Here is a 24,799-nt window from a genome sequence, read left to right on the forward strand (position 1 = left end):
TTCTGGGCACTGGACTGGCAACCGAGACTCCAGGCATGGTACTGTAAGCCCAGAGTGCTGCAGCATCGCCCACACCCTTAAATCCCGAGCCTATGAATACGGCTGTCACATCTATACTTTGGCAGTCGTGCATCTAACCGTATTCCCACCTGCTGCTGAGGATGTCCCACAGGTCCCTTGCCCGGACCATCTCACCAAGTCCCTCTCCCGTCTTAGATCAGCAGGGGGCATTAGTCCAGGTGCCTCGCTGTAGAGCTGGCTCTGGTCCCATGGCAGCTGCTTTCCTGGAGGTGCCACCAACCACCCAACCTCATTAGTGAGTCAGGCCTATAGAGGACCTGCATAGGCCAGAGCCCACGCTGCTCCACTGCTGTTTTCTGGGCTAGGCTCCAAACAAAATCCTCATTGCATCAACATGGAGTCCCCTGCAGAGCCACTGCCACAAAATGAAGACAAATGCACTTTACCCCCAAACACAGCCCTACCTAACCAGCTTTTTCCCTTTCCCAAGCCTGTCTGGGAGCCCACTCCCCCCTCAACTCCAGTTCTTGTGTAGTTATGGTGATGTCCCACATGTCCCCAGAGGAATTGTGGGGAGGCAGCCCATGCAAATGAAGCTCCCTCTGCACCAGCTGGGGATAGCGCATGCCCTCCCTCTGGCCATAGGCTCACACTGACAGCAGCCAAGGAGAATGCGGCTCAGCACCAAGCGTGGTGACACTGGCCAAAACATGGTCAAACCCCACCAGGCAAAAACCTGGATGTCTCCACTCCCAGCTAGCCTAGCCCACACCCAATACGCCAGTCTTGGTGGTGCTGGCTAGGCCCACGGCTGCCCAGCACAAGGCCCAGTCTTCGGTTACTTACAGCTTTGCCAGCTGCTCCCTGTGTGGGCTAACATTGGCCACAGTGGCTCAGGCTGAATATTTCTGGGAACGCTCAGCCAAACCAGCGGCACCATGCTGAGAAGCAAGCGAGGGACGAATACATTGTTCTGCCTTTGTTAAAAAATCCTGTCAGCCGCTTCTTTGGGAAGCTCTCACACCCTGTGCTTTGGGGCAGAGACTTGGCGTTTGGCAGGGGGCTGCCCTGGCTGTCAGGGATGTGCAGGGCCGGGGTGCAAGGATGTTTCGTGCTCTAGGCGAAACTTCCACGTTGCGCCCTCCCCCATCCCTGAGCCCCCGCCCTGAGGCACCCCCCCCGCCCCAGCTCACCCCTGCCCCGTCTCCTCCCCGAGCACGCTGTGGCTGCTTCACTTCTCCCGCCTCCCAGGCTTGTGGCGCCAATCAGCTTAGACTCGGGGAGGAGGCGGGACAGGGGCGCGCTGGGGCGGGGAGTTCCCCTGCGTGCCGCCCCTACCCCCACTTGCTGCAGGCAGCCTTCCCTGTGCCCCCCTGCCCCAGCTCCCTCCGCCTAAATGCCGGTGGCGACCAGGGCGGCCGAAGATCTGGCCGCCGCGGTCGCCGCTGAAGAAAATGGTGCCCCCCAAATCCTAGTGACCTAGGTGACCACCTAGGTCGCCTAAATGGTTGCACTGGCCCTGGGGATGTGCCTTTCGCCAGCCCCAGGAATACCCACCCCAAATAGGCCAATTTATAAGCCTTCGAGAAACTGCACTTTGCACCTGTTCAGTAGAGGATTCTTAGCAGCGAAACGCCCGCGAGGCTCCATGGTTACCGGGCACAGTGCAGCCCAGGCTGAGCAGGACTTTCCTGGCAACTGCAGCTCAGCTGCTGGAGGCCGTGCCAGGTCCAGCGCTGGGAGTAGGGAGACCCACTGTTCTGGGCTCTCAGTGCCCAGGCAACACGGAGGAGGCAGGGGACAAGGGCTGGACCGGGGAGCGGGTAGCAGGGAATAGATTTGGGACAGGAGCTTGGGGGATGGGGCAAAACCTGGGACTGGAGGCTGGCAGAGAGCGAGAGCTGGGGCTGGAGGAAGACTGGGACTGGCTGGGGAAGGAGATTGGGACTGGGAGGCAGTACATCGAGGGAGAGACTGTAATTGGATGAGGAGCCAGGGACGGGAGACTGGGAGTGGCTGGGCAGGGACAAGGGGACTCTGAGGACACAAAAGTATCCTGGGAGGGAGATTGGGACTGACAGGGCGATGGGAAATGTGGGCGGCGGGGCGGGGGGAGCACAGATTGGACGAGAAGCTGGGAGGTGGAGAACTGGGACTAGCTGGACATGGAGCCGGGAAATGGGAGTGGCAGGTGACTGGGCCAGTGAGTCCAGAGGGGTGAGACTGGTACGTGCTGGGCAAGGAAACTGGGACTGATACGAGAAGCGCAAGGAATGGAGACTAGGACTGGCTAGGCATGGCGAATGGGACAAGAAGTCGGGGTAGGGAAAAGACAGGCCCAAGACAGGGACAGGTTGGAGGGGACAGGACAGAAAAGGTCACACTTGGGAAAAGGGGGCAGAAAAGTCTGCACCCACCACAACACCCTGCTCAGTGCCTGGAATGGGACCTCATTCCTGCATCTCATCCTTCGTCTCTCAGCAAATAGCTGTGAAAGCCACTAGTAAAGTATCCCACCCCCTGTAGTGCTGGTCTACAGAGGCTAACAACCTACTACTGCTAATACTCCAGCGGCAGAGGCCTCTGGGTTGGATCTAAAGGCTCCAACCTTGCAGGGCCATGGGGATGTCAGTATGATGTCACATGATGGAATGTCTGTTTTTGAAATTTGCTTTATTAAAAAGTTAGGAAATTACACACAAAAAACTACTTTACAACATTAAGATTCCAATGTCGAGTGCCCAAAAGTGAGGAAATGCCAGAATTAAGGATGCCCGTGGCCCCTGGTGTAGGCATTAAGTACAGTCTTCACTACCACGATCACATACTATTTTTCCCACAGGCCACCTGCCTTATTCAGAGCATAGGCTGGCCCCTGGGTTGGATTGGCAGCAGTGCTGAGCACTCACAGCTGCAACTGCAGTCAGTGGGCGCTGGGCTTTGGACATATCGGGTGTGATAGTAGCGAGTACTCTGAAAAATGAGGGTCCTAGGCCTCGCATATTGGGCATCATAGGCATCGATTCCGGGGGTGCTCCAGGGCTGCAGCACCCACAGGGAAAAATTAGTGGGTGTTCCACACTCACTAGCAGCAAAGCTCCCCCCTGTTCACCTCCTTTCCCCCTTGAGCGCACCGCAGCCCCTCTCCTCCCCCTCTCTCCCAGCGCTTCCCACCCCGCTGCTCAGCAGCTGTCTGGCGGTGCTTAGGACTTTCTGGGAGGAAGGGAAGGAGCAGGGACGCGGCGCACTCAGGGGAGGCGGTGGAGAAGAGGCAGGGCAGGAGCAGGAACTTGGGGGAAGGACATGGAACGGGGGCAGGAAGAGGTGTGCCAGGGGCAGGAGGGTCGAGCACCCACCAGGCAGAGGGGAAGTTGGCGCCTATATTGGGCACCTAAAATTAGTGGACTTAATGCTTGTGAAGCCCTGATACTATAGCCATGAGTGCCGGGAAAACGCCCATGAAGGAACTATTCTGTCTCCAGAGAGGGGCTGAATGGTGAGCAGTAACTAACGGCTGGGACCACACACGCAGCACTGAGGAGCAAACAAAATATTGGCCAGCTGCTGCTTCAGTGTGCATGGCCCCTCCTCTGCACAGGGCCCTGGGGAAAACAACTGCATGTGCACCTGGAACGGAAGACTGGCCCAGGGGGCTGAATTCAGGGTGCCTGGACCTCCCTATGTCCAGCACTTCTTAATGTTTGAGGGCTTCACTTGGCAGCTTTATTACAGTTCTTTTAACACAGTTTGTGTGTGTGACATACACAGAGAGACGCACAAGAGACAGAGAGGAGTGTGCAAATATATCTAGGGCCGTGGGCCATGGACCCTGGGTGTCTGTAGGCGATGGCTAAGGGTCCGCGACAGACTGTGACTGAAATCTGACTGAACAGCGTTCAGCTCTATATACAGACAACTGCTTTCCAAAGGGGTCCGCAAATGAGAATCACTGACCTAGGTTAACTCCAAAGCCCCCTGCCCTGGGATAGCCAGTGAGCCAGTCTGCAAGATGTCTGCCCCCTGCCTTGACAACCACAGCCTGGCCATTTGGCACCAGCCGGGGCCCCCTGACTCTGTTCCCAATGGCACATGCAGGCGGAAGTGCACGCAGCCACAGGCTGCCCATTTGCTAGCCACGGGGTGCAGCGAGCTGAGCGGACCAGTTGCCCCCTTGGTCAGAGCTTTGCCCTGGAGAGGGGAGGGGGAGCGCTCTGCTGGCACACTGCCAGTCTCACATTCATCAGGGCTTTGGGCTGGTTCAGGAGCTCACATTTCAGCCGCACTCACCCCCCTCTGGCCCCATCACACCTCACCTTGCTCCAGGATCTGTCTGTTTATCCAGCCTGCTTCAACTTGGCTTCTTTGTCCTGCTCTGGCCTATTACCAGAGTTAACTCCGAGTGATGTAGACTTCTCCACCATGCGCAGGTGATCTGGGCGAGATGTCCCTGGGGTAGCCCCCTTCGCTTCCTGAGCAGGACTTTTGCACAAGCAAAGAGGCACCCAGCTGGGTTTTACGCTCAGCCCTGTGCAAGCAGGGCAGGCTGTGGGGCACCCAGAGGGGCAGTGCGGATAGCCACGCAGTGCACACATGGATGGAGTGTCAGGGCAGTGATTTAAAGGAGCACCCAGTAGATGCAGGGCCCTGGGTTCCACCTCCGAGCACAGCACAGGGGGCTCCCCACCCACTGCGCTCTAGGCACAAGCCATCATCCCCTGGGGAGCTGGAGGAGTTTAACCCTCCAGTGGCAGAGCTTAGATTTGCCACCACCAGGAGGTGATGGGGAGAGCTGAGTTCATGGTGGCTGGCCCATGGGCCAGCGCAGGTGGAATTGGGGGAGAGAGACGGGCTGGCGGAGGTTGGCATGCAGGCCGGACAGCTTTCTGCTGCACAGCCAGGAGTGCTGCAGGGCCGCGGTCCGGCCCACGCGCGATTCCACCCAAGAGCCCGGCTCTTGTTCAAAGGATCATGGCTAGGGGCTCACTTGAGGTCTTCATCAGTTACAGACACAGAAGCGCCTCCCCTCGCCCAGTGGCCACAAAGGCTGGAATGTGGGGTGGGAAAGGCACAGATGGGGTGGGTGAGCTGTCTTTGGGAGCCAGGGGCAGGCTGTTTGCCACCCCCACACTCCTCTGGGACACCAGGGCAGCAGGCACTGGCTGGCGGCGCACAGGGACTGAGGTTCAGCGGGAAGGCCCTGCGTGGCAAGGTCAGGTACAGCCTGCAGGAGGATGGCACTGGGGCATGGGCACAGCTAACCTGCCCAGGCTGCGGATCCTGGCTCTGTCCCACAGGGAAAAGGACAGCAAGGAAGTTGGCTGGTGCTGTTCACGGTGTGGTTCATGGAGGGTTTCAAGTGCCATCTGATGGTTGATTTGGGCACTACAGCAGGCCGGGAGGCAGGAGAGCAGGACGTGCTAGGCCACCTCTGGCCTGAGCTGTGGGGTGCCCACGTGGCCACTGCCATCGCCACTTCCAGCCCAGAGCCAGTGTCTCCCAGCACCAGGGCCCACTCTCATGCACCATCGTCGGGCGGGCACGGTCCAACCGAGGCACCAGGGAGGGATGGGGTGGGGAAGGGGGAGGAGGCTTCTCAGGGGTGGTGAGAGTCATTGTCTGCCTCCTCCTTCTCCTGGCGCTCGAAGGCGCTGTGGGCACGCTCCAGGTCTTGTATGACGTTCAGCAGGCGGGCAGCAGCGGCTCTCTGGCGCTCCTGGCAGGAACAGCCTGGCTCTGCAGGACAGAGGGAGAGGAGGGTAGTGAAGGAGAGGGGCAGGCAGCCCGCAGTGCCCTTGGCAGGCACAGGCCTTGGAGCAGGCCCTACAGATCAGGGCTGGCCGGGCTCAGGTCAGACCCACATGCTCACTCCCATGCCCAGATCCCCGCTAGGCTAACTTCCCCCAGGCCAGGCTAGGCCAGCTAGCGCAGCCAGATCCTTGCCCCCCTCATCCCCCAGGGTAGCGCAGACCTGCCACTCCCCAGACCCCCAGGGCAGCGCAGACCTGCCACCCCCAGCCCCCAGGGCAGCACAGACCTGCCACTCCTGGCCTCCAGGGCAGCGCAGACCTGCCACCCCCCGGCCCCCAGGGCAGCGCCGACCTGCCAATCCCGGCCTCCAGGGCAGCGGAGACCTGCCACCCCCCGGCCCCCAGGGCAGCGGAGACCTGCCACTCCCGGCCTCCAGGGCAGTGCAGACCTGCCACCCCCAACCTCCAGGGCAGCGCAGACCTGCCACCCCCCGGCCCCCAGGGCAGTGCAGACCTGCCACTCCCAGCCCCCAGTGCAATGCAGACCTGCCACCTCCGACTCCCAGGGCAGCACAGATCTGCCACCCCCTGGCCCCCAGGGCAGTGCAGACCTGCCACTCCCAGCCCCCAGTGCAATACAGACCTACCACCCACGGCCCCTAGTGCAGTGCAAACCTGCCGCCCCGACTCCCAGGGCAGCTCTGCAGGGCATTGGAGATGGCAGCTCTGCAGTGCACTGGGGGTCCTAGCCTGGAGCACCCTCCTGCATCCCAAACTCCTCACCCCCACCTCAGAGCCCTCACTCCCTCCTGCATCCCAACCCACTGCCTCAGCCCGGAGCCCCCTCCCGCACCCTGACCTCCTCATTTCTGGCCCCACCCCAGAGCCCGCACCTCCAAGCAGAGCCCTCACCCCCTCCCACACCCCAGCCCCCTGAGCCAGCCCTGTGAAAATGAGCCAGTGAGTGAGGGTTGGGAGAGCGAGCGACAGAGGGAGAAGGGATGGAGTGGGCAGGTGGTGAGGCCTTGGAGAAGGGCCTGGGCAGGGGCGGGGCCTAGGAGGAGGAACAGGGCAGGGAGTAGGGCAAGGGTGTTTGGTTTTGTACAAGTAGAAAGTTGGCAACCCTAGCCACAGGCCTGCGGCCCGTCCCTGAGTCCTGTGGCGGGGAGGTGCTCCGTACCTCCCTGGGCACGAGTACCAGGCCCCCTCTCCTGCTCCGGCGCCAGCCCCACATCAGAACACTCAATGTACTTCTCCCTGTGGAGAGAGGAGACGCGAGTTCTTAGGGGCAGGGGCACCAGCTACTGTCTGTCCGTACAGCCCCATGTGCCAGGGAGCCCCCACCCCGGTCTGCATGCCAACCCCTCACCCTGGTCTGTACAGCCCCACACACAAGAGAGCCCCCACCCCGGTCTGCATGCCAACCCCTCACCCTGGTCTGTACAGCCCCACACACAAGAGAGCCCCCACCCCGGTCTGCATGCCAACCCCTCACCCTGGTCTGTACAGCCCCACACGCAAGGGAGCCCCCACCCCGGTCTGCATGCCAACCCCTCACCCTGGTCTGTACAGCCCCACACACAAGGGAGCCCCCACCCCGGTCTGCATGCCAACCCCTCACCCTGCTCTGCACAGCCCCACACACAAGGGAGCCCCCACCCCGGTCTGTATGCCAACCCCTCACCCTGGTCTATACAGCCCCACAGGCAAGGGCGCCCCCACCCCTGTCTGCATGCCAGTCCCTCACCCTGGTCTGTACAGCCCCACAGGCAAGGGAGCCCCCACTCCGGTCTGCATGCCAACCCCTCACCCTGGTCTGTACGGCCCCACACACAAGGGAGCCCCCACCCCGATCTGTATGCCAACCCCTTACCCTCATCTGTACAGCCCCACACGCAAAGGAGCCCCCACCCCTGTCTGCATGCCAGTCCCTCACCCTGGTCTGTACAGCCCCACACACAAGGGAGCCCCCACCCCGATCTGTATGCCAACCCCTCACCCTGGTCTATACAGCCCCACAGGCAAGGGAGCCCCCACCCCTGTCTGCATGCCAGTCCCTCACCCTGGTCTGTACAGCCCCACAGGCAAGGGAGCCCCCACCCCGGTCTGTATGCCAGCCCTCACCCTGGTCTGTACAGCCCCACGTGCCAGGGAGCCCCCACTCCGGTCTGCATGCCAACTCCTCACCCTGGTCTGTATGGCCCCACACACAAGGGAGCCCCCACCCCGATCTGTATGCCAACCCCTTACCCTCATCTGTACAGCCCCACACGCAAAGGAGCCCCCACCCCAGTCCATACAGCCCCTTCCATCCTGGCCCTGGTCTGTACAGCCTCACACGCAAGCAAATCTCCCACCCCGGTCCGTACGGCCCCCCTGCCCTGGTTCCAGTCTGTACAGCCTCACATATGAGCAACACCCCCCCGCCTCGCCGGGTCTGTACAGAACCACATGCAAGGGAGCCCACCATCCTGGACTGTATGCCCTCCACCCCAGCCCCGGTCTGTACAGCCCCATGCGCACGGGGCTCCCAGTCTTGATGGCCCCGTGCACAAGGGCCCCCTCACCCTCGCCCCTATGGCCCCCTGCCCCAGCCCCAGTCTGTATGGTCCCACCTGGTCTGAACAGCCATGAGGGCAATGGGGCCGCAGCCCAGCTCTGTGAGCTCTCCTGATATAATGATCTAATAACCAAAGGTGAGAAGGGGTGTTCAGAGCACAGAGCTTGGGACCCCTCCCTCTCTCATCTCCCCTGGGATGTTACAGGTTCAGATTACTAGGGCAAGGTGTCCAGGAACCCACATAACCTGCTGGGGTCCAGGTCGCTGACTGGTTCTCCTGCCTTTTAGTCTCCTCTTGGGGTCAATTACAGGGCTGGAATGAGATGGAAGCGGCTCACCCCAGGGGTTCCCCCAGGGGTTGTCCCTATTGCCCCCCCTTTTCCCTGGTTCAGCTGCCAGCACTGAGGGCAGTGACAGGCTCTCACTCAAGATTCATCTGTGCCGCACACGAAGGGTGCTTGCAGTGCAGAGAGGTCCAGCTGGTAATCCAGCAGTAAAGATGCAGCAGCATGGATGTCGGGGTGGGCAAGCAACCTGGGTATGTAGCCAGGGTCCTGACAGGCTTGCACTGGGCAGCTGCCCTTCCAAAGCCCGTGCATCACATCTTCACTGCTGTTGGGACCTACCTGCGCTGCCATCGCACCTTCCGTGGTGTTGATGGCCCCCATGTGTCTGTACAGCACCTAGCACAACAAGGCCTTGATCTACCTGTGGCCTCTACCACACTCCCTAACAGTCCCTCTGGGGCAGAGACCACATCTCGGTTCGTTGGGCCCCCAGGAATCCCTTCAGGGCCACAGGCTCGAGGCCTGCACACTCCGTGCTGGGGAGATTGCGTGGGCTCAGTGACAGAACCAGCATTTCCCACTAGCACGCCCGTCACCGCTCACGCTGCCCCGATGGGAGAACGCCCAAGATCCTGCATGCAGGCAGGGGAGACACCGGGCAGATGCGTCCCTAGAAACGATGATCAATACCCATGACCTGTGACAGCTGTACTTGTTATCTGTAGTGGGGCAGCATCTGCAGGGACCCCACTGTGCTAGGAGCAAACACAGAACAGAAGGATGGTCCCTGCCCTGAAAAACCTGCAAGCTACCGAAGGATAGAAGCGTCTGTGCTGCAGAACCCTACAGAAGAGGAACAGGTGCAAGGCCTAGCACATCTGTCTGGGTCTACTCAGGTACGCCCACCACCAAAGCGTCCTGACTTGCTCCAAGCAGGGTTAGACAACACGACATGGATTGCTCCTGAGCTCTGGCTACACTACGGTTTCCACCTTGCTGCCAGCACCAATGGGCAGCTCTGGCTCCTAATTTCCCTAGTGTAGACAAGGCCTCCCTGCAATGGCACAGGATGCCCCCATCTGATGCTATGGGTAGGAGCTCTGGTGGAGGGCAACATCCCTGCAGGTCAGGACTGGAGGGAACCTTCCTCCCCAGCCCCAGAGGGAGGGGGCAGTTGGGGAGGAATCCCAAGATGCTGTGTGGGGTGCAGGGGATCCCCCCAGGACAAGGAGCCCCTTGGGCCACGGGAGGAAGACCTGTAACTCTCCTCAAGCCGCGGACTGTATAAGGGCTTTCTCAAGGGTAACAATTTAGGGAGGGGAGACCTCTGGTGGTGGGAACTGGAAGCCAGGCAAGGTGAAATTCACCCATGCCAGGGGCCATCTGAAGCCAGAGGCTCCACTCCAGCCTGGCTCATGCCCTACTCTGAGGGCGTCAGGTTGGCGCTGCCCCCTACCGGGAGTGGAACAGGATGCGGGGGACAAGTGTTTGAGCAGGGGCTGATCCCCGAAGAAAGTGGCGACTGCTGCAGGCTGAGATAACTGGGCTAATGATCAGTGCCAGCTGCAACCAAAACCCTCCTTCCCGGGAGACGGGCAGAGGCTCCCCCCAGCAGCTCGCCAGAGAGATGAGGGGAAGGGGAATGGGATGGCAGTTAATAGCTCGGAGTTAATGCCAACAGCACCTGCAAGGGGTGGCAGCTGAAACCAGCCCCATCCCCTCAGAACTACCCCAACTCCCCCCTGCCATGCCCTGAGCTCTAGGATTAGAACTCAGCGCCCCTCCCTGGGGCCCCGATCCTGTCCAGACATGGAGTAGCCATGCTCTGGTGTCCAAGGAATGTGTTTCAAATGGGGGAAAAGCTCCAAGGCCCAAGCTCTCCTCCCTGCCCCAGGCTCCATGGCTTCCCTACTCCATTGCAAGTCCCCCGCACCATGCCAGCCACAGGGTGACCACTGCCCCCACCATGCACAACTCCTGGCCATGGCTCTGCCCCCACCTGCCTGTGCTGGTGTTACCCACCCTCATCCCGCAGCTGCACTGACCTGAGCTTGTCTCTCGCCAGCAAGAGCTGCCCGTACACCATCTGGGTCTCGGCATCCGGGTCGAGGGGGTCGCTCCAGTCCCCCAGGGTCACGGCAGAGTGAGTCCGGCTGCAGCCGCGCACTGGGGGCAGGACAGAAAGGACTGTTCCAACGAGCCCCGAGGTGCTGGCAGGAGGGTTTGCCATGCAGGGTACGGGGTGAGCCTGGGGCCCTGCCTGCAAGGGTCTAGGATCAGAGCGGGTCGCTCCTGACTAGCCAGTCAGCCTCCAGGGAAGCCCTCTCCCCCATCTCTCCCAAGGCCATGGGTCAGGGAGATCCAGCCTTCCAGGTCAGGGCTCCCGCCAGACCACTCTGCTACCAGGCCACTGGGTTAACAGCTGCTTGGGGTTGATGTGTGGCCTTTGCTACCCTCCCCCAGGCCCAGGTGCTGCGCCAGTGGATCGAGCACTTGAGTGGAGCTTGGGAGACCTGGGTTCTGTTCCCGGGCCTGCTGGGTGACCTTCGGCAAGTTATTTCCCTGCCCTGTACCTCGGTTTCTCATCTGTGCAATGGGGGTAAGGCTAGTGCTGTCTTGTGTGAAGTACTTTGAGCTGTGCAGGTGCAATGTACTGGGTGTTATCGAGGGGAGGCGGCCTGGATCTCCCAACCCTTAGATGGCCCCATCTATTCCCCAAGCGGAGAAGCAGCAGCATAGAGAGGTCTCTGGGTCGAAAAAGCTCCTTCCCTTGCCAAAGCCCAGTGGGCTGAATTTGCAGCAGCCCTGTAGCTGGCAGGGGCCAGTTACCTGTGCGGTCGGGCTGCAGGCAGCAGGTCCAGCGGTTGCCCCGGAAGGCACCCGGGTGGCAAGAGGGCAGCATGCGCTCATTGCAGATGCTGGCCTTGCGGATGGCCGAGAGCCACTGGTTCAACTCGTTCACATTCTGCTGGAGACAGGGGAGTCTCAGCCACAGAGGATGGCGCCGCATCCTCCCCGCTCCCCCAAGAGTTCTAGTTCTGGCTCCAGCCTGCTGGGTGACCTTGGATAAGTCCCTCCCCCTTTGGTACCTCAGTTTCCCCATCTACACCTCAGCACAGACTGTTCCAGGCTGCAGTGTGATCCATGGATTGGATAAGACTCATCCAGATTTTTACCCCCTCTTTTTTTCTCATGTCATGGTCAGCTTGGCAATGGCCTCGGTTAAAGCAACGGAACAGACCCTCTGCTGCCCCTGCCCGACAAGCCCAGCCTGGCAGCTGGATGGTACTGCCCAGGGCTCCAAATCTCAGGGGCCCACTGACACCACGGTCGCACCAGGGGCCACCATGGGTTGAATTAACGCACGAAGGCCCCCAGGTGGGGGTCCTGCCAGGCCCTGTCCTCCGCAGAGCTGGCCCAGAGGGGACACTCAGCGCACACTGGGCAGCAGGTGGTGCTGGCTCAGCAGACTGGTGACCACGCTGCCAGGGCCCCGCTGCACTGGGCCCCCTCCCTGGCAGGAACTCGCCTTGCACTGGATGTACATGGTGTGCAGCTGCCCTTCGTTGTCCTGTGTTATGATCTGCATCATGTGTGGCTGCTGGAAGGCGTTTTCATCCACCCTCTCCACGGCGCAGATCCGCTGGATGGGGATGGAGGAGCGAACCTGCATGAAGAAACAGTGGGGAGCTCAGGGCTGGTAGAGCAGGGGGAAGGCCGGTGGGACTGAGGGGCGCTGGCAGAGCTGGGGGGAGGGGGAGCCCAAGGCTGGCATAGTAGCGTGGGAGGGAGGTGCACACTGGGATTGAGGGGTGCTGGCAGAGCTGGAGGAAGGGGGAGCCCAGGGCTGGTATAGCAGTGGGGGGGGGGGGCAGACTGGGAATGAGGGACGCCGGCAGAGCTGGTGGAAGGGGAAGCCCAGGGCTGGCATAGCAGCGTGGGAGAGAGGTGCACACTGGGATTGATGGGCGGTGGCAGAGCTGGAGGGAGCCCAGGGCTGGTATAGCAGTGGAGGGCGTAGGTGGGATTGAGGGGTGCTGGCAGAGCTGGGGGGGGATCCCAGGGTTGGTGTAGCAGCAGGGGCGGGCTGGTGCAGGGTGGGATTAAGGGGTTCCAGCAGAGCTGGGGGAAGGGGGAGCCCAGGGCTGGTATAGCAGTTGGGGGCATAGGTGGGATTGAGGGGTGCTGGCAGAGCTGGGGGGAGCCCAGGGCTGGAATAGCAGCACGGGGGGTGGGGGGATTGAGGGATGCTGGCAGAGCTGGGAGGAGCCGAGGGCTGGTATAGCAGCATGGGGGGGAGGGGGTATTGATGGGTGGTGGCAGAGCTGGGGGGAGCCAAGGGCTGGTGTAGCAGCGCAGGAAGTGGGGGGATTGATGGGCGCTGGCAGAGCTGGGAGGAGGGGGAGCCCAGGGCTGGCATAGAAGTGGGGGGGGGCAGGTGGGATTGAGAGGCACTGGCAGAGCTGGAGGAAGGGGGAGCCCAGGGCTGGTATAGCAGTGTGGGGGCAGACTGGGATTGAGGGAGGCCAGCAGAACTGGGGGCAGGGGGAGCCCAGGGTTGGTGTAGCAGCAGGGGCGGGCTGGTGCAGGCTGGGATTGAGGGGCACCGGCAGAGCTGGGGGAAGAGGGAGCCCAGGGCTGGTATAGCAGTTGGGGGCGTAGGTGGGATTGAGGGGTGCTGGCAGAGCTGGGGGGAGCCCAGTGTTGGTGTAGCAGCAGGGGCGGGCTCGTGCAGGGTGGGATTGAGGGGTGCCGGCAGAGCTAGGGGAAGGGGGAGCCCAGGGCTGGTATAGCAGTTGGGGGGGGGTAGCTGGGATTGAGGGTTGCTGGCATTGCTGGGGGGAGCCCAGGGCTGGTATAGCAGCACAGGGGGTGGGGGGATTGAGGGATGCTGGTAGAGCTGGGGGGAGCCCAGGGTTGGTGTAGCAGCAGGGGCGGGCTGGTGCAGGCTGGGATTGAGGGGCGCCGGCAGAGCTAGGGGAAGGGGGAGCCCAGGGCTGGTATAGCAGCACGGGGGGAGTGCACACTGGGATTGAGGGGCGCCAGCAGAGCTGGGGGAAGGAGGACCCCAGGGCTAGCATAGCAGGGGGGGGGGGGATTGAGGGGCACTGGCAGAGCTGGGGGAAGGGGGAGCCCTGGGCTGGTGTAGCAGCACAGGGGATGGGGGGATTGAGGGGCGCTGGCAGAGCTGGGGGAAGGGGGTCCCATGGCTGATGTAGCAGCGCAGGGGGGTGGGGGGATTGATAGGCGATGGCAGAGCTGGGGGGAGCCCAGGTCTGGTGCAGCAGCACGGAGGGTGGGAGGATTGATGGGCGGTGGCAGAGCTGGGGGGAGCCCAGGGCTGGTGTAGCAGCGCAGGGGGTGGGGGGATTGAGGGGCACTGGCAGAGATGGGGGAAGGGGGAGCCCAGGGCTGCTATAGCAGCGTGGGGCGGTGGGGGGATTGATGGGTGGTGGCAGAGCTGGGGGGAGCCCAGGACTGGTATAGCAGCGCGGGGGGTGGGGGGATTGAGGGGCACTGGCAGAGCTGGGGGAAGGGGGAGCCCAGGGCTGGTATAGCAGTGCGGGGGGTGGGGAAATTGAGGGGCACTGGCAGAGCTGGGGGAAGGGGGAGCCCAGGGCTGGCATAGCAGGGGGGGAGGGGCAGTGCAGAGTGGGATTGGGGGCGCTGGTAGAGCTGGGGGCAGTGGGAGCCCAGAGCTGGTGTAGCAGTGCAGGGGGGTGGGGGAATTGATGGGCGGTGGCAGAGCTGGGGGGAGCACAGGGCTGGTATAGCAGCACGGGGGGTGGGGGGATTGATGGGCGGTGGCAGAGCTGGGAGGAGCCCAGGGCTTGTATAGCAGCACGGGGGGTGGGGGGATTAATGGGCGGTGGCAGAGCTAGGGGGAGCCCAGGGCTTGTATAGCAGCGCGGGGGGTGGGGGGATTGATGGGCGGTGGCAGAGCTGGGGGGAGCCCAGGGCTGGTATAGCAGCTCGGGGCGTGGGGGGATTGATGGGCGGTGGCAGAGCTGGGGGGAGCCCAGGGCTGGTATAGCAGCTCGGGGCGTGGGGGGATTGATGGGCGGTGGCAGAGCTGGGGGGAGCCCAGGGCTGGTGTAGCAGCGCGGGGGGTGGGGGGATTGATGGGCGGTGGCAGAACTGGGGGGAGCCCAGGGCTGGTGTAGCAGCGCGGGGGGTGGGGGAATTGATGGGCGGTGGCAGAGCTGGGGGGAGCCCAGGGCTGTTGTAGCAGCGGGGGTAGGAGAGTGCAGACTGGGATTGAGGGGAACCGGCAGAGCTCCAGAGCAGAGACCCAGTCCATGCTCTGCCTGCCTCCCGCTAGCATGACTCTCCCATCCCGGAGCCTGGCCCTAGTGAGTGGCAGCGCCTAGGTCTCTGTTCTCGAGGGCACTGGGGGGAAACATACCTGCCACTCTGGGGACTTGGAGTAGGAAAGGGTCTCGCTGCTCAGCCAGAAGTAGCGTTTCTTGAAGGTGAAGCGCGGGAGCAGGTGGAGCCCCTCGGCCTTGCGCTGGTGCAGGTAGCCCTCCTTGATGGTGACCGAGGGGTGGAAGAGCGTCCGGGGCTGGGCCGTGCCTGCTGTGTGGAGAAGAGAGTGGGGTTACCCCGTCCGTCTGCCTGATGAAACGCCAGCACCTGCACCAGGCCAGGTTTTGCCTGACAATGACCCCCTGGACCTGGGGAGAGGTGTGCTCTGGTGCCTACACACTGGTAAAGCCTGGGTCTGCATCACCTTCCCACCCCAGGCCAGGGCAATGACCCACAGTCAATGCTGGGCTCCCTCTGGGCAGACCCAGGCTAAATGAGTGGGGAGGATGGATTCTCTGCCAATCCCAGAGGAGAGCGATCCCTGGCCAAGCACCCCCAAGCCCACCCCCTCCCAGGGGGCTGAGTGATCTGCCCCTGCAGCACCCCCAGCCCCCAACCAAGAAAGCTGAGATTTCTGCAGTCAGTCATTGACACAATCAGAGCGGGCCTGGAGCGTAGGTAGCCGTGGGGCTAGGGTACGGGCTGCCCTTGTAGGAGGGGCTGCTGAGACCTGAGGCACACACAGGAATTGTTCAGGGCAGTTTGGTCACTCAGATCCACAATCGTCCCGGGAACCCCTCTTGTCCCAGGGCCCCCCAGAGCCAGGCTCAATGGCAGGAATGGCCCATTCTCCAATTCCCCAGAAGGGGGCGCCATTTTCCTCCTGATCCCAGCCCTCCACACAGGACTCTCCACAAAGCTCTGCATTTGAATTAGTAATCATGGGCAGGGCGGGTCCAGAGACTGGGAGAGCGGTGCCCATCTCACCCCTCGCCTGGCCCTTTGGAACTGCGCTGGCTCTCCTGGGAGTCAGTCGCAGGGGATTTAGACTTTAAGGTCAGAAGGGACCATTATGGTCATCTAGTCTGACCCCTGCACAATGCAGGCCATAGAATCTCACCCACTCACTGCTGTAACAAACCCCTAACCTGTCTGAGTTATTGAAATCCTCAAATTGTGGTTTAAAGACCTCAAGGTACAGAGAATCCTCCAGCAAGTGACCCCCTGCCCCACGCTGCAGAGGAAGGAGAAAAACCTCCAGGGCCTCTGCCAATCTGCCCTGGAGGAAAATTCCTTCTTGACCCCAAATATGGTGATGAGCTAAACCCTGAGCATGTGGGCAAGACTCACCAGCCAGCACCCAGGAAAGAATTCGCTGTAGTAACTCAGATCCCAACCCATCTAACATCCCATCACAGACCACTGGACATATTTACCTGCTAATAATCAAAGATCAATTAATTGCCAAAAAATTAGGCTATCCCATCATATCATTCCCTCCATAAACTTACCAAGCTTAGTCTTGAAGCCAGATATGTCTTTTGCCCCCACTACTCCCCTTGGAAGGCCGTTCCAGAACTTCACTCCTCTAATGGTTAGAAACCTTCCTCCAATTTCAAGTCTAAACTTCCTAGTGTCCAGTTTCTATCCATTTGTTCCTGTGTCCACATTGGTACTAAGCTTAAATAATTCCTCACCCTCCCTGATATTTATCCCTCTGATATATTTATAGAGAGCAATCATATCCCTTCTTTTGGTTAGGCTAAACAAGCGAAGCTCTTTGAGTCTCCTTTCAGCTGCTCTGCTTCCAAACGGGCCCAGAAAGCCTGGCGTGCACAAACACATGAGCTGGTCAAGCTTCTCCAGCACAGGCAGCACTCTGGGAGTAAGATTTGTGTGGGGCACTTCCAGTCTCAGCCTAACCTGTCCCCACAGGGCTGAAAGGAGCACAATGGAGTCTCTGCAGAAGCCCTAGGGAAAGGTTCCAGCCTGGCTCAGCCAGAAGGGGAAAGGAGCAAAGGCAGATCTGGCACTGAGTGGGACCTATGGGGCACCTAATTACACCAGGGTGATGCGTGTGCCAGGACAGCAGGGGGAGGCTGGAATTGAGGGGCAGCGGCAGAGCTGGCGAGAGCTCATGGGACTCAGAGCTGCATTCTGACTCTTATGAGAGAGGCTGGAACATGGACTGCTCCTCTAATGGCCTGACTCAAACTCAGGGGGAGTCTTTCCACTGACTAGTGTGTTTGGGATGAGGGCCCAGGTGTGCTGTACCGGGATGGATAATAGGCTGGCTCTGTTCCTTTAATGTCCTTCCCTGCCCACAACGCCTGCCTGCTGTGCTCAACCCTGGCCCTGCACAACTCCCTGTTCTGCACCAGCCAGGCCATGGCCAGCCCAGCGCCCTGCATGGTTTGAGTGTCAGCTGGCCTTGGTGCAGAGATGGGACTGAGCTGTGCTTAGCTGTGCCACAGGGACTCTGCCGCTGGGGTGTTCTTTGGAACCTGGCTCAAACACCTGTCCGGGCTGAGACCAGCCACGTTAGGACAGCAGCAGCCATGAGCTAAGAAGCAGAAAGTCACATCCTCACATTCCGTCTAAATTGCATCAAAACGACGTCATAGTGGGCTGGTAAGGAGGCTCCTGTCCTAATAGTGCTCAGCATCACCAAAGAAACAGCTCGTAAGACGTTCAGGGAAAATTTTGTTTGACAGCATCTGTCTGGCAAGGAGTCGCCTAACAGCTGTGATTGTGGAATCTCTACTTCTATTGTTTTGCCTCCATGGTCCCTGCTTCTCTATTGTTTATCTGTCTGGTCCTTTGATCGTTTCTGCCTGGTGCAACATTAATTTTGCAAGATTTAAAAAAGCTCCGGTGGTGGGGGTGGTTGGGTAAAGAGTGGTTTGGTAATGGGCTGGGCTGGGCTGGGTGAAAAATGCTGGTTTGCAGGACTTTAGTTTACAACAGCTGGTGACGGGACAGCTAAGCAGGACTCAAGTTTCACTATAATAACTGGGGTCCAAAAGGAATTTCTTGGGAACCAGCTCCAGGGCACAGCCCACGATCAGAGCTGCCAGACCTCAACACCCTGCCAACTCCATCGTGCAGAAGCTGGAGTCTCTGAACAACCTGCTCCTGGCTGGCCACGAGGGAAAGTTCACCTGATTATAGGGAGTGGTGAGCATTGAATGCTTAGTGTGCATGTTCTGCTTAGGTAACTGTTAATAAATAGAGGATAAGGATGTTACTGTGTAAGGCTCTTTCACTGGTGAAAGGCCCCGCAAACCCACAGAAGATTATGCCCTGAGCCCTAGGAACTGGGTAAGGGTGGCCTGGAGCCCTAGGATCTGGGAAAGCGTGGAGGTGCCTAAATTAACTGAGTTACACCTTGTGCCCACGGCAAGGTAAAGGTGGGGTGCCATAGAGTGTGCAGGTGCCAGCGCCCACTGCAAGACTAGCCCATGCCCTCCCCATGCCCGACGCTATCGTGCTGTGTCCAGGGCCCAGGACACAGGAGCTGTTCATAGCACGAGCAGGGCCCCAGATGACTGGGAGTTGCATGGCTGGGGTGGCAGGTGAGGCCGTGGTAACTCAGTTGATCTCAAGAGAAAGCAGCTGGTCTCCTGGTATCCAAGGGTCCCCCCCTCCGGGGACAGGCAGAGAACCCAGCCTCCATGCTCATTTCATCCTGGATCGGTCCATCACAGCATTCTCCTTCTAGCCCCCGCCCTGCCCCCCACGCCATGCTCAGTCTGAGAGACAGGCTGAGCCCACCAATCCTGGAGGATGCTCCCTACGCCCCGCAATTGGCCCTGGAGACCCCAGACCCTGCACTGTGTGGGCAGGAAACATGGAGAGAGCAGGTGATTTCTAGCCATCACCTTCCTCACTGCCTGGCAACAACTGCTGATTTGAATCCCCTTTAACTACCTAACGAGCAGGGAACTGCTGAGAAACACCATCAAGAGCTGCACACTCCAGGCTCCATCCTGAGGAGTGCTGAGCACCCGGCCACGCCCACTGACATCCACCCCAGGTGCTTGGCGCTGCTCGGCCCAAGCCTTTCGCTGCTGACAGCACAGGTTTGCGTGGCAGGGTCTGGGTGGAAACTCAGTTCCCCCCTTCCTCAAGGGCAAGGTGGAGGGGGTGCAAGGGGCAGGAAGTGGTGGCTGCCCCAGGGGCGGGCAACATGGTAGGACCAGGACCGAGGGCCTTCGTGGGGCAGCATGGAGATGAATCCTACGACTGAGCCCCGCTTCCCGAGGGTGGGAGAGGGTCCAGGCTACAGTGCCAGCACTCTTGCTCCAGGACAGACCAGCGGCTCCTCCAGGTCACAAGCCGTGGTTGCACAGCAAGAAGACAGCAAGGGCCTGGGCTCCTACACAGCTGAGGGATCTGAGAGAGGGATCCTCCCAATCCAGTGCCCTGCATGCACTTGTCCCCCTCCAGAGACTGGATAGCAGCTAGCAGGGCTCCCTGCCCTACCTCCTCTGGGGCAGCCCCATGGGATAGAAGCCCTGCACACCCTGACAGTCACCACAGCTCTGCTCCAGCCTCCCTGCCGAGCCCCTCTCTGCTCTTTCCCTGCCTAAGCCTGAGCGAGCCCAGCAGACTCACCTGCTTTGACGGCTACATTATGCAGCTGTCACATGGGATCGAGTCAGCGCACTGAGCTGGGGGAGGTTTAGGTTGGATATTAGGAATATCTTTTTCACTAGGAGGGTGGTGAAGCACTGGAATGAGTTACTTCGGTGTAAGCAGAGTCAGGATGAGCTCTACCCTGACATCTGGTGGAAAGAATTTCAGAGAGTGTATTTGCATACCCCATCCCATGCTGCCGAGCTGTGGGACTGCTTTGTGACAGAAATGACTCAACCTCAGGCCTGGTCCACACTACAGCGTTAAATCGATTTAAACAGCGTTAAATCGATTTAACGCTGTACCCGTCCACACTACAAGGCACTTAAAATCGATTTTAAGGGGTCTTAAAATCGATTTCTGTACTCCTGCTCAACGAGAGGACTAACCCTAAAATCGATATTACTATATCGATTTAGGGTTAGTGTGGACGGAAATCGAAGTTATTGGTCCCATTCTTTTACTGAGCTACCCAGAGTGCACCGCTCCAGAAATCGATGGTAGCCTGGGACCATGGATGCACACCACCGAAGTAATGTGCCCTAGTGTGGACGCGTAAAATCGATTTTATAAAACCTGTTTTATAAAATCGATTTTATTAATTTCGATTTTACTCTGTAGTGTGGACGTGGCCTCAGTTGAGTGGTACTTGCTAGACAAGGGACATGGGTTCCAAAACCCAGTGAATTGAGAGAGGCTGGGGATGGGTATCTGTGCCTGGTGGTGCAGTCTCCTTGTGGAGCCAGAAGCACCAGTTCCACCCCCTCCTCTCTCCACTGTGGAATGTCAGAGTTGATTTTTTTATTCCCTCAAGAATCTAAATACAGGTTACTGAGCTGAACTTACTTTGGGCTAATGGTGCACTAGCACTGGGGCTCCCCTACTAAAAGCTGAGATCACTAAGAGTTGAAATAACTAAAGAGCTGAAATTACTGAGCTGAGAGCACTGAGTACTGTGCTAACTAGTGGGGGAGCCTGAAGCTATACTGTGGAACAGAGCAGCTGGCGGAGTGGAGCAGTTGTGGGGACGGCTGGAGCAGATCACGGGACAGCTGGTGGCAGCGGAGCGGCTGGCAGAGCGGAGTAGCTGTGGGACGGGTGAAGCGGTCCACAGAGCGAGCGGAGCCGAGCAGTTTGCAGGGAGAACTGGAGCAGCTCATGGAGCAGAGCAGCTGGTGGAGTGGAGCAGTTTCTGAGGATGGCTGGAGGAGCAGAGTGGAGCGGCTGGTAAAGCAGAGTAGTTCGTGGAGAAGGCGGAAGCAGAACCCACGGAGAGGCAGGGCAGTTGGCCCCGGACCACGTAAGGTGCCCCTTTCTACCCAGGCTGGGGGGAGGGACTTCTACAGATAAACTCTCGAACTCTGGGGTGGCATTGACCAGAGACTTTTGGGTTGTTGGACTTTGGGGGTGATTGGACTTAAAACCCTAAGGGGAAAAAGGACATTGCCAAACGTACTTGGAGGTGAGTTTTTGTTTATGGTTTGTGTTATAACCCTGTTTGTGGTGTTTCTCCAATGGGATGCCGCATTGATTCCTTCCTTTATTAAAAAGATTTTGCTACAATCAGACACCGTGCTTGCGAGAGGGGAAGTATTGCCTCCTAGAGGCGCCCAGGGGGGTGTGGTATGTGAGTGTCCCAGGTCACTGGGTGGGGGCTCGAGCCGGTTATGCATTGTGTTACTGAAATGGAACCCCTGGATACTGAACCCGGCCCTTGTTGCTGCCAACTCAAAGGGGCAGAAGGGTTACATAGGGAGGTGGTGGAATCTCCTTCCTTAGAGGTTTTTAAGGTCAGGCTTGACAAAGCCCTGGCTGGGATGATTTAGTTGGGAATTGGTCCCACTTTGAGCAGGGGGTTGGACTAGATACCTCCTGAGGTCCCTTCCAACCCTGAGATTCTATGATTCTATTCTATGATCCCAGCCATGGCTGCACTCTTCACATTGCAAGAAACAGCCCACTCCCACACCTCGCCCAGGGGCCCAGACCACCCCCCTATTCCCTCTGGCTGGAGATGGGGCTGACTCTCCCTCACTGAAGTGTGGGGATGGGACACCAAAGGGGCAATGGTGCTGGAGCTGAGTGTGGACTGGAGACACTGCCTAGGAAGCCCTTAACTCTTCCAAGGTTTGGCCCAGAGCCAGGCAGGACTGAGGGATGTGAGGGGCCAGACGATCAGCTGGGTGTCAGTTTGACGTATCTTGCCGTGACATCCTGTCAGTCACACGTGAGAGATGGTCGCCTCTTTGCCCTGCTAGTGCTGTGCAGTGACTGTGCTCCAGCCCCACTGCACCCTCTTCCAGCAAACGCTCGACTGACCGAGCTTCAAGGCAAAGAAATGTTTCCATCATTGTCCAGTCAGAGAGCAGAAACTCCACCATGTGCCTGACCTGACCAATGGCGACAGATGCACAGCTTAGCTTGTAAACCGATTGGACAGAGGATTCGGAATTCAGGGCCCAGCTCCACCAAGGGATTTAGGGTCCTATAGAGTCCATGGAAGAAGGAGTCTAACAATTTTGGTGGCTCTGGCTGGGGGATGGGAGGGACCCCCTGACTGCTCCCAAAGGTCCTGCAGGCACCCAACTGCCCAGCTGTGGTCGCGATGCGGCTTCGGGGAGCTGAGGCCACTGCACTGCGGCATGACTTCCCCGCTGCCTGAGATGGGTTGGCATGGGCCCCGCACCCCTCTCTCTTTGCCCACTGGTGGCACCCAGAGGCACCACCCAGGCCAGAGCCTCCTTGTGCTGAGCACTGCCCTCTCTGCACCCGGCAGCATCAATACTTGCAGCAAGCCCAAGGCAGGAAAGGGGGCAGCCCTGAGCCCTGAGAGCGCCCCACGGTGCATCAGGGACTCACCGTTCTCGCTGTCCACGTCGATGAGCTTGTCCAGGAAATCCTTGACACGGGCGATGCTGGGAAGGATGAAGGGGTGCAGCGGAGCCATCCACTGCTCCTTGCCATGCCCCAGTTGCAGGCCGAGGTTGCCGATGCTCTGCACTGCCTGCAGAGAAGCAGTGAGGGGGGTCACAGTGCAGCCACAGGATCTGCAGGACGTCTCTCCAGCCTGGCTCAAGCCCCACCAGGGGTTTTGGACCCTTTGCTGGACAAGGTCAGTACCGTCCCAGGCCATGAGCATCCCAGGGAAAACCAGGCCAGTGCTACAGGAATGGAGATGATCAGATGCCATCTACGCTGCCTTCCCTTTGCCTGTATATTGCCCTTGGGGCAGGGACCTGCCTGCTTGGCATTGGCTCTGAGTAGTACAGACTAGCAGCAAGAACTTGCATGCATTGTCTTAGAGGTGGAAAATTTGGAGCGATGTTCACCCCCCTCCCCCTGCCTCCCCTTGGACTCCCAGCAGAACAAAAAGAAAGTGGAGTAGGGGAGGTTTTGGGTGGGATACAGGGAGGGTCTGGGCGCTTGGAGGCGGGAGAGAGAGAGAGAGAGAGAGAGAGAGAGAGAGAGAGGTAAGATCTGATGAGGAACGGTCAAATGAAAAGAAGTCCCATTCAAATACATCAGGTAATGGCAGACAGCTAAAAAGTGACATGTTTTTAAAGTGCTTCTATACCAATGCTAGAAGTCTAAATAATAAGATGGGTGAACCAGAGTGCCTCGTAATAAAGGAGGAGATTGATATAACAGGCATCACAAAAACTTGGTGGAATGAGGATAATCAATGGGACTCAGTAATACCAGGGTACAAAATATACCAGAAAGAGAAAACAGGTCATGCTGGTGGGGGAGTGGCATTATGTGTGAAAGAAAGTGTAGAATCAAATGAAGTAAAAATCTTAAATGAACCAAACTGTACCACAGAATCTCCATGGATAATAATTCCATGCTCTGATAATGAGAATATAGCAGTAGAGGTATATTACTGACCACCTGATCAGGATAGTGATAGTGACTGTGAAATGCTCTGGGAGATTAGAGAGGCTATTAAAATAAAAAACTCAATAATGGGGAATTTCAACTATCCCCATATTGACTGGGTACACGTCACCTCACAACGGGATGCAGAGATAAAGTTTCTTGACAACTTAAATGACTGCTTCTTGGAGCAGCTAGTCCTAGAACCCACAAGAGGACAGATAATTCTTGATTTAGTCCTAAGTGGAGTGCAGGATCAGGTCCAAGGGATGAATATAGCTGGATCGCTTTGTAATAGTGGCCATAATATAATTAAATGTAACATCCCTGTGATGGAGAAAATACCACAGCAGCCCAACACTGTAGTATTTAATTTCGGAAAGGGGAACTACACAAAAATGAGGAAGTTGGTTAAACAGAAATTAAAAGGTACAGCGCAAAAAGTAAAATCCTTGCAAGCTGCACGGAAACTTTTTAAAGACACTATAATAGAGGCTCAACTTAAATGTATACCCCAAATTAAAAAAACATAGTAAGAGAACCAAAAAAGTGCCACCGTGGCTAGACAACAAAGTAAAAGAAGCAGTGAGATGCAAAAAGGCATCCTTTAAAAAGTGGAAGTTAAATCCTAATGAGGAAAATAGAAAGAAGCATAAACTCTGGCAAATTAATTGTAAAAATATAATTAGGAAGGCCAAAAAGAATGTGAAGAACAGCTAGCCAAAGACTCAAAAAGTTATAGCAAAAAAAATTTTAAGTACGTCAGAAGCAGGAAGCCTGCTAAACAATCAGTGAGGCCACTGGACGACCAAGATGATAAAGGAGCACTCAAGGGTGATAAGAGCATTGTGGAGAAACTAAATGAATTCTTTGCATTGGTCTTCACAGCTGAGGATGTGAGGGAGATTCCCAAACCTGAGCTATTCTTTTAGGTGTCAAATCTGAGGAACTGTCCCAGATTGAGGTGTCATTAGAGGAGGTTTTGGAACAAATTAATAAACTAAACAGTAAAAAGTCACCAAAACTAGATGGTATTCACCCAAGAGTTCTGAAGGAACTCAGATGTGAAATTGTAGAGCTACTAACCTATCATTTAAACCAGCTTCTGTACCAGATGACTGGAGGATAGCTAATGTGATGCCAATTTTTAAAAAGGGCTCCAGAGGTGATCCCAACAATTACCCAGGCTGGTAAGCCTGACTTCAGTACCAGGCAAACTGGCTGAAACTATAGTAAAGAACAAAATTATCAGACACACACATGAACATAAGTTGTGGGGGAAGAGTCAACATGGTTTTTGAGGGAAATCATGCGTCAGCAATCTACTAGAATTCTTTGAGGGGGTCAACAAGCATGTGGAC

At 58.1% G+C, this 24,799-nt stretch overlaps 1 protein-coding gene across 1 annotated transcript in view; it reads right to left on the reverse strand.

Annotated features, from left to right (window-relative positions):
• Positions 1–2,698: 2,698 nt before the first annotated feature.
• RASAL1 (RAS protein activator like 1) overlaps positions 2,699–24,799 on the reverse strand; it is a 140,497-nt gene continuing 118,396 nt past the window's right edge. The window contains exons 16-22 of the mRNA XM_050923892.1: positions 22,422–22,566; positions 15,022–15,194; positions 12,145–12,282; positions 11,445–11,580; positions 10,661–10,781; positions 6,949–7,025; positions 2,699–5,754 (exon numbers count right to left, since the gene is read on the reverse strand). Coding sequence (XP_050779849.1) covers positions 5,615–5,754; positions 6,949–7,025; positions 10,661–10,781; positions 11,445–11,580; positions 12,145–12,282; positions 15,022–15,194; positions 22,422–22,566 — 930 coding nt within the window. The 3' untranslated portion in view covers positions 2,699–5,614. The remainder of the gene's footprint in view (positions 5,755–6,948; positions 7,026–10,660; positions 10,782–11,444; positions 11,581–12,144; positions 12,283–15,021; positions 15,195–22,421; positions 22,567–24,799) is intronic.

This window comes from Gopherus flavomarginatus, chromosome 15 (assembly GCF_025201925.1).
Source record: "Gopherus flavomarginatus isolate rGopFla2 chromosome 15, rGopFla2.mat.asm, whole genome shotgun sequence".
Classification (NCBI taxonomy): Eukaryota; Metazoa; Chordata; order Testudines; family Testudinidae; genus Gopherus; species Gopherus flavomarginatus.